The sequence below is a fragment of the Tenrec ecaudatus genome, chromosome 6, assembly GCF_050624435.1.
Source record: "Tenrec ecaudatus isolate mTenEca1 chromosome 6, mTenEca1.hap1, whole genome shotgun sequence".
Lineage (NCBI taxonomy): Eukaryota > Metazoa > Chordata > Mammalia > Afrosoricida > Tenrecidae > Tenrec > Tenrec ecaudatus.
In genome coordinates this window covers 5,358,377-5,371,490 of record NC_134535.1, presented here as the reverse complement: position 1 = coordinate 5,371,490, position 13,114 = coordinate 5,358,377, and the positions used below count along the sequence as shown (strand labels likewise).

At 59.5% G+C, this 13,114-nt stretch overlaps 1 protein-coding gene across 2 annotated transcripts in view; it reads right to left on the bottom strand.

Annotated features, from left to right (window-relative positions):
• Nucleotides 1-12,080, bottom strand: part of KIAA0930 (KIAA0930 ortholog) — a 40,074-nt gene extending 27,994 nt beyond the window's left edge. For both annotated transcript variants that reach the window (XM_075553508.1, XM_075553509.1), the window contains exon 1: nt 11,928-12,080. In XM_075553508.1, the coding sequence (XP_075409623.1) occupies nt 11,928-11,991 (64 nt within the window). In that variant the 5' untranslated portion in view covers nt 11,992-12,080. The remainder of the gene's footprint in view (nt 1-11,927) is intronic.
• Between the last annotated feature and the right edge of the window lie 1,034 nt (nt 12,081-13,114).

Genomic DNA, 13,114 nt, shown 5'->3' with positions numbered 1-13,114 from the left:
TGGGCTGCCCCAGGGCGGGGCAGCATCCCTGACTCCAGAGTCGGAGAAGATGGGCAGCGTCCACCGGTCCCAGCCACCTCGCTCTACTCTCGATCGTCCGTTGTAAAGTCCACTCCGTGCCCAGAGTGCTGCCCAGTCCTGTGCCATCTTCTCGGTGGCCGAGGGATACGGGGGCCACCCCTGCAGTCACTGTGCATTTTGAGCACCTAATAAGTGTGTCCGGGGGGAGGGGCTGCCTCTTCCAGCAGCTCTGTGATCCACGGGCTTTTCACCCCGGATCACCGAGCCTTTCTTCCTGGTCTTAGGCTAGTCCGCTTAGGCTGCTCTACTCTGCTGGCATTTCAAACCCTGGTGGTGTAGCTTCCAGCCTCACGGCTGCACTCTGACAACCCACAGACGGAAGACACAGTGACAGGTGGGCAGTGGCTTTATCAGCGGACACGAACACCCAAGGAAGAGGTGCTCGGGTCACGTGGGTTCACTCACCCACCACTTCACACTTCGCTTGGCAAGCGAGGCTCAGAGTGGGGAAGCCAGCAGCTCCCTGGGACACCCCTGCACCCAGCCTCCAGCTGAGGTCAATGGACCCTGCAGCCTTCTGGCTCCCTCCCTCCTCGCTCTCTGCTGAGTCTGGGCCCCTGGCTCCCCGCACGACACAGAGTAGCTACAAGCTGCACAAAACCTGGGCACATGGTCCAGGGCAGCTGCCAGTAAATGGCACCCTTTGGTTTTCGTCCTTAATGGCATCTGGCCTGCTCCCTCAGGACCCCTGACGACGTGGCACCACACAGCCAGCCCATGCCAGGTGTCCAGCTTCCTGCTCCGTCCAACTCCTTTGCATGCCCCATTGCTGTGGCCCTCTCCTTTTCATGTCCCTCCTTCACGCTCACTTCTAGTCGCCAAACCCCTCCAGCGACACACTCAGAAACAGCGGCGCCCAGCTCAAAAGCAGTGGCAATAGTCCAGCCTCTCGTGCTAGCTCCCAAAAGGGCTCCCCAAACCCTCCTGAGTCTCCCCTTGCGGGGTGCTTCCAGTCCTCATTGGCATTCCGGTACACCCACGTTTGACAGGCTCAGGCCTGTCCTAGCTTTTCTGCATCAGCAGAAGCTGAACCAGTTCGCAGTGGTTGAAGACCTGGCAGGACACAGCAGAGCCAGCCAAGAAACCAGGGCCAAGTAGTGGCCCTGTGAGGTGCGTGTATGTGGAGACAGCCAGCCACAGCCTCCAGCCTCCATGTACCTGACTGCCAGAGGCCCCTGAGTGGGACTGGCCCCCCTGCACCAGCAGAGGTGACATGACCCATCCCACCCCCTGCCCAGAGGCAGTGATGTTGGTCTGGCTCTAAGCCCCTCCTGGGAGGCCTGGAGCATCTGTGGCAGCCACTAAATAAAGATGACCTCATCAGGGCCGCCCTGCAGGCTGGCACAGGGTGCCCTGCAGGGATACCGCTCCCAGGGCGTAGCCGCCATGGATGGGAATGGGGGACCCTGAGGATGCAGCACCCCAGGGGCCAGTAAGCGGGGCTGCTGCCTCTTGCAGACAGTCGTGTGTGTGTGTGTGTGTGTGTGTGTGTTTTCCAACCCTGCACCCTGAGTCCATGAACACCCACACACTGCGTCGCTGCTGGTGGGTGCTGGCCAGTCAGTGTGACTGCAGTTTCCAAGGCTGTCACCTTGACGGGACCACGGCCAGGTCTTTCCTCCCCTGAGTCGCTGTGCTTGCTGTCGTCAGGTGCCATGCATTGGTTCCAACCTGTGGAGACCCGACACACCCCGCAAGGAAGCACATACACCACCCGGTCCTGGCAGTTAGCCGGCCGCCAAGGCTCTGTAACACAGGCTTTGGGGGAGGGGACACTCAGAAACTGCAGAGACCTAATCGGGCAGCCAGGTGGGGGTGAGGGACAGGTTACCTTAAGGGCGGACTGCCATCAAGACCCAGAAGACGGCTGCCCTCTGCCCGTGTGCCTTGCCACACACAGACACATGCACGTAGGTGCATAAACACAGGCCCCCTCCCACACAGACACCCCACACACATACCATACATACAAACACACACGTACACACGAACACACAGAGGCCTGTCTCTGTTTTCCTATCCCCATCCTACACACAGTCCCTTGGGCAGAAACAGCCGTTTCCAAGATTCGAAAGAACATCCAAACGTAAGGGAGTTTACACCTTATGTTTACACCTCCACCAACAGGGTGGAAATAAAAATGCAAAACCCCTGCTTCTCTCCTTTTCACGGCGCCCTTAACATCTCCCAAGACCCCACTGGGCTTCCAACTGAGGCAAAAAATGCTACTACTAATAAACAATAGTATATTTATTCATTTATTGACATGTTTTAACAGACTATTGCTAGCCGTAAGAGAAACCCAGTCCTGGTGCATGTAGCATGTGATGGCCCTGAACATAGCGTGCTCTAGGAAATGTATGTGAGACACGGAAGGATGGGGTTGTGGGACCCCGCGAACACATGTCTAGAGCTGGTCGGTCGGAGAGGGACTGGGAAGTAACTGGCAGGGAGGAGAGCCAGGCCACTCGGCACAAGAAGGCTGGGGGCAGGGACCAGACCAAGGTGACTGTCTGTAACATGGGGGTGAGGCATAGGGGTAGTAATTGGTCAGCTGGTGCGGTTACTCAGGGGAAAGCAGCATGAGAAGGGGCGCGGGAAGCTGGGACTGAAGTCCCAAGTGACCCGGACATGGCTCCAAATGAGAATGGCCACTGCCCAGTCCACTGCCCGGGCTCAGCAGCCTTCCTGGACGGCTTCAGGGAGCAGGAGGGCCGTGGGGAAGGGCTCAGTTACATAGGGGGGGGGCACATGCACACCACCCTGGCAGCAGAGGCCCGGGAGCAGGAGGCCGAGGACACCTTTGGGTTGATCACACCTTGTGGCAAAACAGCCCCTGGCAACTTCCTCCTGAGGACCCCTGGGTTGACTTCAGCACATCAGGGGACACTGGCAGCTGTGTCCCAGAAAGAGGGTCTCCCAGTAGATATCAAAATGTAGAAACATTATGTTTACAGTGTACTGCAGTGTACTGAGCGTGCACTAGCCCAGTGGGAAAGTCTGGAGTATGGTCGTCTTTATCGAACCTCGCCCCAGAGACACGCGGTGAGCACAATGGGGGCTAGCTGCTGGACTCCATGGCGTAAAGCTGCCGCAAACCTTCCATGTGTTTGTAAACACACAGCACACCAACGAGGCGCAATGAGACCAAGCCCACCTGTGTGGTCACCACGCTGAATCAGAGTGGGGTGAGGATACAATGAAATGAGAGCATACAGAGAGGCCCCCTGGCTGCCAGGCCCCTGGAGTGCAAACCTTCAATCTGTAAAAACTCCTGTCTCAGGGCAAGGCAGCAGAACGGGGTCCCCCGGATGAGTGGGGAGCCATGGGGCCTCTGGGCTCCCCGTTCAGTGGGCAAGTTCTAAGTCCTGTCCCAGAGAGAGAGCTCTCCAGCGGGAAAGCAAGCCAGGCCAGGGCTTGATGGGGCCCCAGTCCAAAGTCTCCTCATGGCTGGCTCCTTGAGAGTGGGGGTGGGAGCGGGTAACCGGACAGAAACAGTCGGGTGCCCTCTGCTCTGTACCCTCTGGGTAAGTTTCTCCTCCAGGTGGGTAAGGAGTCCCTGGGTGCTGCAAACAGCAGCACAGCTGCTAACCAGGAGGTTGGAGGTTTCAAGTCTACCCAGCGCACCTCAGAAGAAAGGCCTGGCAATCCACTTCTGGAAAAAACTAGCCTTTGGGCCCCTTGCAGAGCCCGGTTCTGCACCGTCACAGGGGCTGCAGGAGCCAGAATTGACTGTTTTTATTCTTTGTTCTTTGAGCTGTCACTTTGAGCGCAGCCTGAGACCCAATGGAGGTATTTTCAACGGCCTCTCGAGACGGCCAATCAGGAAGATAGCAGACTGGTGTACTTGAATTGCAGTGCTGGTGAAGATCACTGAATGCACACGCCACGGACTGCCAGGACACGCAGGTCTGTCTTAGCAGAAGTACGGCCAGCGTGCTCCTTAGAAGCGAGGATGGTGAGGCCTCATCTCACGTACTTTCGAGCGCAAGTTATGTGGAGAGACAGGACGACCTCACACTGGGTCAAGCAGAGGGTCCGTAAAGACGAGGGAGACCCTCAAGGGGAGGACGGGTGGCAATGACATGACGGCGCGGGTGGCCGGCGCATTGTTCGGCTGCCCGTACCAGCTCAGGACCAGCTCGATGGCTCCTCACTAAGCATCAGCCCCCAAGAGGCCCCGATGGTGCAGCGGCTAAGCACTCTGCTGCTCTCCAAAAGGTCAGTGGTTCGAGCCCACCAGCTGCTCCGAGGGAGAAAAACGCAGCACTCTGCCATGGAAACCCACTGGGGCAGCTCTACTCTGCCCGCGTGAGTGGCTGAGTCCGCATGGACTTGATGCCCTGGTGTTTGGTTTGCTTTGGGACTTTGAGCACCGGATTCTTCCCGTCTGCCCCTGCCATCCACCCGTGGTTGCTGGATCAGCCGGTCAGCTGGAGAGCAAGTCTGTCCCACTGGTGCTGACAACAGAACCCAAACCCTGAGGCCTCTTCACGTCAGGTGGCCTGTCACCCATGACCCCCTAACAGGAGAGGGGACCCCAGCAAAGTGCCCAGCCTCATGAGACCACCCAGTCAGTCACGCCCTCCCAGACCCTGCCCCATTTTACAGAACATTGACGGTTTCAGCAACAGGGAAACGGTTTGTGGAATTCGCAGGAAAAAAGCGGCAGGAACCATTTTCCATAGGACATCAGGCATCGGTGGAAACTGCCTCGCGGAGACGGGGACGCCTTGAGGGCGCCTCTCTGGGCAGCGGGGAGGGTGGGTGGCGTTTTCTTCCCTCTCCCCGTACTTCCTAGTTTTCAGTGATGCGCCTGCGCTCACTCTGGCATTGGAATGGGTGGGGGTGGGGGGGGGGGGTTCTGGATGATTTTTTACAGGAAGTGACTCTGCCCGGGGAACTTGGGCCTGGCCTGGTCCAAGGATGAAGAAGGAGTTCTGGTCCTGGAGGTCACGGCCGGCCGGCCTCTAGCCCCGAGGGGGACAGAATCTACCTGCTCTACAGGGTGTCTCAGGCTGCCTGCTTTCCGGGCGAGTGCGTGTGGGGCTGCGGGCTGGGCGTCGGGCTGCTAACCACAAGGTCGTGGTTCAAGTCCACCAGCCAATCTGAGGGCAAACGCGGACCCCGGCTGGGTCTGTTTACAGACTAGGCAGGCTCGACTCTGTCCCAGACGGGGGCGCTTGGAGCTGGGATCAACTGGATGGCAGTGGGTCTGCTTCTGTTGTGCTGAATGGCAGGAGCCTTAGTGGTGCTGTGAGGTATGGGTTGGGGTGCTCACTGAAATACTGGTGCTTCAAGACCACCAGCAGGGGGGTGGGCAGGGGGGGGGAGATAGGGCCGCTGCTCCTGCAACGGTGTGCAGTCTCAGAAACGCTATACGCTGTCGCTGTATGTTGGCTCGACTTTATGGTATGTGTTTGGCTTTGCGCTTAATCCTTACAGAGGCCAGGCCTGTTTTTCTCCCCAGGAGGAGTTGCTAGTGGGTTTGAACTGCCAACCTCCTGGTCTACAGCGGAGTCCTAGACTGCTGTTCTACCAACTAGGCCTGCTTTATAAATAAGGCCGGGAGCTCAACACATGGTAATCTAAGCCCTGGGCAGAGGAAGGTTGGGGTGGGGTGGGGATATGAACCCCACAAAGCTGCTCAGACCGACCAGTCCCTCCTGGTCCTTCAGGGCACCGCGACCAGGTTCCTCGGGACAGGCTGCCAGCTGGCCTCGAGCTGCCCCAGCCCCTCTGTTGGACGGAGGCTGAAACCAGCCTTTAAAAATAGACCCAGGAACCGAAAGTGCCACCGCTCCTAACGGTCACACTTCCTCCTGGTAGCTCTGGCCCAGGGCAGCCCTGCCAGCCTGCAGGCTGAGGGCCCATCAAGGCTCCCACAAGACTCACTCGTGGAGTGACATCGGGGGCAGGCCAGTCTCCTTCCCAACCAGTGAGGCGGCCAGCTGCACCCTGCTCTGTGCCAGGTCTCAGACACCCCCCACCTCTAGCCGCCATGTCAGGGGGCATTGCCCACCCACAACTCATAAGAGCTAGCGATGTCTTCCCAACCAGTGACTTCTCTCACACAGACCCCCACAGTGCCAGGGAGCCAGCCCTGTTTTTCCACCCACCCTGCTGTGCGACCCTCGCACCACCCTGTAGACGCTGGTGACAGTAAGTACTCAGCACACAGTAAGTACTCAGCACGGGCAAAGGCTGTGGGGAGTGCCATCCACCCTCCCTTCCAACCTGAGACCTCCGTCCAGGGTGGCACCTGAGAGGCCTCAGCTGGGAGTCCAGCTTGGTCACTTGGCCTACTCACCCAAGCTGGTCATAGACAGTGGCCTCTGGGCAAGTCCTCCAACTGGGCCACTCAAGAGGCAGCACCACACCCAGCCGCTCTGGCCTAGCCTCCCAGCTTCCCATGAGTCCTGTGGGTCCCTCACTGTCCCCATCTTCCTCTGCCCAGCCTGGGGTCCTTCACACAGTTTCGTTCTCTGTGTCCTGCACCTCCCCCCACCCCATACTCCAGGCAGCCAAGCACACCTGGGATTTGCAGGGCAACCTGCACAGGGTGGGGAGGGCAGGCCTGGGTCAGGGCCAAGCAAGCGCCTGGTCTGCAGCCTCTGCCCAGCCCAGCCAGCTGTGTGAAGGGCACGTGACTTCCTCTCCAACCTTCCCAGTAGCTGATCCCTGTCTTCTGGTGGGGTGAGGAGTCCCAAGGCAGAAGGAAACCAGGAAGATCATACAGTCCTGCTCCCACCTTCCCACTCCAACCCAGCCCCAGAGGGGAACCCTATGATTGCTGCCCAGTGTTGTCTCCTCTTTGTTCCGACTCATAGCAGCCCTGCCTGTAACTGAGGGCACAGGACCCCGCCTGGCCCCCGCACCGTCCTCACAGTCACCATCGCCCAGGTCGGACGGAGCCCAGGCTGCAGCCACTGTGCCAGTCCACCTCAGAGGGTCTTCGACTTTATCAGGGGCCTTGACTATACTGAGCATGATGTCCTTCTTCAGGGCTGGTCTCTGTTGGCGGCACGTCCAGATGCATGAGACCAAGTCTCTCCATCCTGGCTTCTGAGCAGCAGCCTGGCTGTCGGTCCATCTGGACAGGTGGATTTATTCTGTCTGGTACAGGTTTGGTGCTGTGGCCCTTGGGAGATGCCGGCAAGTTTGTTCCAACCCACTGCAACTCACGGAGGAAACACCGCCCAAACCGTCCTCATAGTGGCTCCTGGGTTGGGGCCCTCTGGTGGTCTGCGGTGTACCCCAGACTCACACCAGCACCCTCTTTGGAAGACATCTTTTCTGCTTGGCTCTTCCTTACAGCGCCTCATTCACTGGACCCGTGTGGGAGACGTTTAATCATGCTCCTCAAGGCAGAGTGTAGGAGACAGGCCTTCCACCCTCCAGGGCCCAGAAAGCCCAAGCCTGGGAGGTGGGGCTCCTTATCCACTGTAATTCCAGGCCACTGGGCTCCCCCCACCCCCTTCCATGGGAAACAGAGAACAGGAAGACAGTGTAAAGGATCCATCCTTTATTCTCAAATATTAAGAAGCCTGGCAGGCTGGGTTTCTGGGGTGGAGAGAGGCCTTCACCCTTGTGAGTTGGAGGTGAGTCCCAATCACATTCTCATAGTTAATATCGTTCCCCACTATATCCTCCCGTAATAGTGCTTCTTAAAGTTACCTCTCACAAGCGCATGGCTGATTGCGATGCAGCCGGCAGCTCTAACTACAGGAGCAGATACTTGCTATTGCTCTCTAGGCTCTGAGGGCAGTCACTCCCCCTTATCTGCCCCCAGCACTGGTGTTAGGGTACTCCTCCAATGAGCTCAGGGATCTTCAGGGTTAGGGTACAGCCCACTTTGCTACATAAGTGGTTACCTGGAATTAGGGGGACATTCACGCTCTACGAGTTTATAAGGCTTTGCTGGAAATATATTCTCTCTGCTCGGACGTGGCTACAGAAGTCATGGCAGCGGAGGTGAGCCCTTGAATGCTTTATTTTGTCTGATGTCTCTTTACTTTACTCCTCAATTACACAACCACCCCCTTGGACCCATTCAACTGTGGGTGCTGTTACTCCCCACCCCTCAGCCCCACCCCGGGGTCACAGGCCACCCGATATTACAGCAACTTCAAGTGATGACACTCTAGGGTCCTGCCAGGGGTAGCCACCACCCCTGTAGTTCTAAGTCAGTTTTACTTTCTCTAACAATTACCTCTAAAGAGCCCTGGCTACACATTGGGCTGTTAACTGCAAGGTCAGCAGTTTGAAACCACCAACCGCTCCTCAGGAGGAAGACGAGGCTTTCCACTCCCATAGAGTTATAGTCTCGGAAACCCACAGGGACAGTTCTACCCTGTCCTACAGGGTCACTGTGAGTCAGAATCCACCTGATGGCAGGGAGTTTGGTTTGGAACAGGCACCTGTGGGTGGCCATACAACGAACTTTATCCACAGTTCAAACTCACCAAGTGACCCTAGCAGGGCCTCAGGGGAGGAGGCTGCTGGCAGTTGATTCTGAGAAGTTTCTGACAGGTGACAAGCTAAAGGGTTGTGCACCCTTGTGGACACCAGAGCCCCATGTTGGGGGGCCCCTGGTACTAGCCCTTTGTGCCTCCCCTCCTGGGTATCCTCTTGGCTGTCATGACACAGTGCTCCGGAGTCTACTCGTGGCTATAAAGAATTCTTGAACCTGGCAGAGCAGTGGGAACCAGCAGGTCCAAAAAGAAAGGGGGTTCAGGGAAGGCCTCCTGCTTGTCTGGCATCCCAAGTATGTGGTATTATGATTAGGAGCTGTCAAGTCAGTCCTGACTCACAGCCACCCCATGTACAATAGAAGGAAACGCTGCCTGGTCCTGTGCCGTACTCACCATGGTTCTTATATTTGAGCCCACTGTGGCCCCGCCACTCATCTGTCACCAGGTCCTATTGTGGTGGCTCATGTGTCGCTGTGATGCTGTGAAGCTATGTCACTGGCATTTCACATGCCAGCAGGAACACCCAGAGTTAACCAGTTTCAGCAGCGCTTACAGACTAGGAACAGACCATGAAGAAGCCTTGGCTCAATGGACACACTGTCAGATATTAAAAACCTAATGAGGAGGGCTAACAGGTCAGATGGGAAGGTGTTTCAGAGACCCCCGTTGCTTGAAGCTGGCATCTGAGCTCCAGGAAAAAATCAGGAGGGCTAGGCCCTTGAACTTGTGGGTTCCAGCCTGGCTAGGCCCTTGAACTTGGGGGTTCCAGAGGAGGCGGTGCTGCACGTACAGGTGGTGCCAGGAATAAACTGGAAGGATTGGCTCACTTGGGCACCTGGCTTCTCTCCCTTCTGTCCCCTCTCCCCACCACCCACCCCCACACCAGCTTTTACCCTCACACCAACATGGGCGGGCTCAGTGAAGGAAACAGCCTGTCCACTCAGGGCCCCTTGACACCTCAGGAGGGCCTTGGGGCACCAGAACGCCCAGCATGACCTGAGTTGTACTTCACCACCACCCACACCTCAGGAGCAGCATTAGTTCACAGGTGCAAGGGGTTGAGAACAGCAGGTGTCTCGGCTGCAAAGTGGCAATGTCTATGTGTGACCTAACCTGCATGGGGCTGGGTGGGTTCAGTGGCCACAGGTTTGGGGACCAGTCTTTGGGTCCCTAGTTAAGCTCTCTCCTCTCAGCGAATCAAGCTTCTCTCCCAATGAGATGGGTGTGGCAGCAACCAAGTCTTCCCGAGAGCCTGAACCCCAGCATCATTGGCCTTCAACACCCTCCACAGAACAAGAAATGAAATCTTCTCCACACTGGCTACATGTCAACTGGCCACCTGCTCTGTGCCAGGCCCGGACCCCAGACAGTGACCATGACACTATCGCCATAAGAGACAGTTGGCCTGTGGGTGGGGAGGTAGGCTCCCCCTCCCTCTCCAGGGCTGCTACAGGTGACTCTTCTTCCCAGGGAAAGGGGCGGGCTCAGCAAGGCAGGGAAGCTCAGGGTGGAGGGAGAAGGCTGGCTTGGCATCAGACTGACCACGGCCATCTCCACTGGGTCACTTCCCCACTGGTCATCCCTAGGGAAATCATTTGCCTCTTTGGACCCCAGGCTGCTCACTAGTGAAACAGAGAGAACATTCTAGCAAATACTAGGGCCCACCATGGCTCTGGTGGTGGACTGTGTGGTAGGCTGCCCACCGCAAGGTCCTCGGTTCAAAAGGACCAGCTGCTCCACAAGAGAAAGACAACGCTTTCTGAGCCCACAAAGAGTCACAGTCTCAAAACCCACAGGGGCAGATTCTCCCATGTCCTATCGGGGCCTCTATGTTCACTCAATGGCAGCGAGTTTTTAAGTGAGCCCATGGCTGGAGGTGACTGCAGAGTCAAGCAGGCAGCTGGAGCAGGTGGTCCCTCAGCCCCCTCCCCATCTCAGCCATCTGTGCCAGGTGACAGGTGGGCCTGCCTCATTGGCAGGCAGCCTGGCACACCATAGGCACTCCAAGAATGGCCGCGTGGATGAATGAATGAATGAATGAGGACCCTTAGAATTCTGCTCAAAACCAAGTGGTGACACCTTTTCAGACCAGAGTAGCCAGTTTTTATCCCACCCCACTTTGTAAGCAACACCGAGCCCCCATTTCAAGAAAGATCCACTTCAGGGACAGCCTGGGCTGAGACCTGGCCAGCAATAGGAAGTGTCCACTCCTCAATGGCCTCTTATAAAAAGGGACATTCCGATGCTGATGCTTGTGGTTCCCTAGGCCTGTGGGGCGGGGCCTGCTAAGGGCGGGGCAAGACTGACCCTGCTCCACGGGGGCAGGGGTGTAAGTGCCCTCTTCAGTTTACCCCCCATAGGGGTGAAGGCTGGGTGGGGGGCTGCCTCTTGGTGGCATCTCTATGGCTGGTGTTCACAGGGGAGGGGCACGGATAATGTGGTATGAAGTCATTCCGGTGGAGAAGGGAGGGGTCTTTTCACGGAGAAAATGATAAACCAGACTGCAGGGGAGGGGGCTCCGCCCACGCACGCATCAGTCAGGAACCATTACCTCACACCCAGCCAAGCCCAGACCCACCCCCACCTGCAGCCCAGCCCTCCCAACAATATGGGGAGATCCTTTTCCCACCCCCAGCTCCATCTGTGACTTGAGGCCTCTTGAGGTCGTAATCCCACCCACTCCGAGAAGGGCAGATTCAGGGGCACTAGGGCCCAACAGGTCCCCACTAGTCCATGGACTAGGGGTGCGAGGGCGGATGGATGGGTTCACGAGGACAAAGGCTTCCGCACCTGGGACGCCGGTTCCTGGTGAATCAGGCCCTGCCCCGCTGAGGTCGCCGGAATCCCAGCCCACGCTGCCTACAGGGGGGTGAGGGCCCCCAGGAGGGCTTCCTAGAGGCAGAGGGGGGCTGAAACCCGAGGAAGGGGACAGAGACCCAACGAGGCGTCTGGATTCACAGCCAGATGGGACACGGAGATGGGGACTGTGCGTGGCCCAGTAACAGTGACCCGCACGGTGACACACACTCAGCCGTGGAGGGCGCACCTTCTCAGCACCTTCCCGGCGAGGCTCGAGGCCGTGCGGATTCCGCCGGCCTGATTCACTAGATCCGAGCCGGGATTCACTGGCCCAGCGCAGCTCGCAGTCCCCAGAAAGCAGCCGAACCCCATCCGCGGAGCCCGCAGCCCCCGACCGGCCTCGCTCATTTTGTCTACAAACCTCAGACGACAGACCAACCACGAGTCCGCAGACCCCAAGCCCTGTCTGGTCCCAGTCACCGAGCCCGGGACCCCGGACCCCTCCACCGGCCGAGCCCGCGGACCCCGGTCCCCGCCCGGCTCCATTCACCGGCCGAGCCCCGCCGCACTCACCGAGCCCGCAGACCTCGCGGCGCAAGCTGAGTCGGCCGCGCTCCTCCGCTATGGCGCGCAGCATGTGCTGCAGCGAGCGCCCCTCGGCCTCGGCGCCGCCCGCAGGCTCAGGGGACGCGGCGGCAGCGGCGGCGAAGGCGGGCGGCGCTGCCCGGAGCCCCACGGGCGCGGACGACAAGGCGCAGGCCCGGCCCGGCGGCCGCGCAGAGGCCATGCCGGGCCCCGGCTCATCGCCCGCGCCGCGCCCGCGGGGGCTCCCGGCGCGCCCCGCCGCCCCCGGCCCGGCACCGCCCGCCGCGAGCACCAGTGAAGCCACAATCCGCCTTTGTGCGCGTCGCTGCCACAGCCGCCGTTGCCGCCGCCGCCGCCTGCCGAGCCGGCAGTAGGAGCGCACCTTCGGGCCGCCACCGCCCGCGCGCCTCCAGGCCGCCAGGCCCCGCCCCTAGACCGCCCGGACCGACAAGCCCCACCTCCGACCGGCAGGCCCCGCCCCCAAGCCGGCCCAGACCCACAGGCCCCGCCTCGGACCACCCCCACACTGTCAGGGACTGCCCTAGAATCGCTAGGTCCAATCCAAGGTTCCCAGGTCCCGCCCTCGGGGCCGCCCCCGGCCTTCCAGTATCCGCTCTCGGGACCACCCCGGTACTGTCAGGGACCGCCCCCTGACGTCTAAGCCCCGCCCCGAGCAGTCAGACCGCCTCTCGACCATCAGACCGCACCCTGGGACCATCAGGCTCCGCCCCCGAGACCGCCCCCTTACTGTCAGGGCCCGCCCACGGGCGCCGAGCTCCACTCCCACGCTCTGTTCCTGACCAAGCCGCCTGTCTCTCCCGCTCCTAGGCCGCGCAGGCCCCGCCCTTGGGACCGCCCCTGTACTGTCAGAAACCGCCCACGGGACCCAGGCTCTGCCCACCACCCCCTCCCTCTCGGGCCGCCGATCTCTTCCACCCCTAGGCCGGGCAGGCACCTCCCCTTCCCGCCCCTCTGGCCAGCCTTCAATGCCGGAAACCCAATCTGATCACTCAGGACAGGCCAGGATCGTCTGCTCGCGGTGGCCAGCCTCCTGCGGCATGGGGAGTCCACGGCCCTCCTCCAGGCCTAACTCTGCCCCGGAGCCCTTTCGGAGGAGACCTGGCTTCGAATCCCCTCCGCTCTGCTCCCTTACCGCCCCTACCCCACGCATGTCA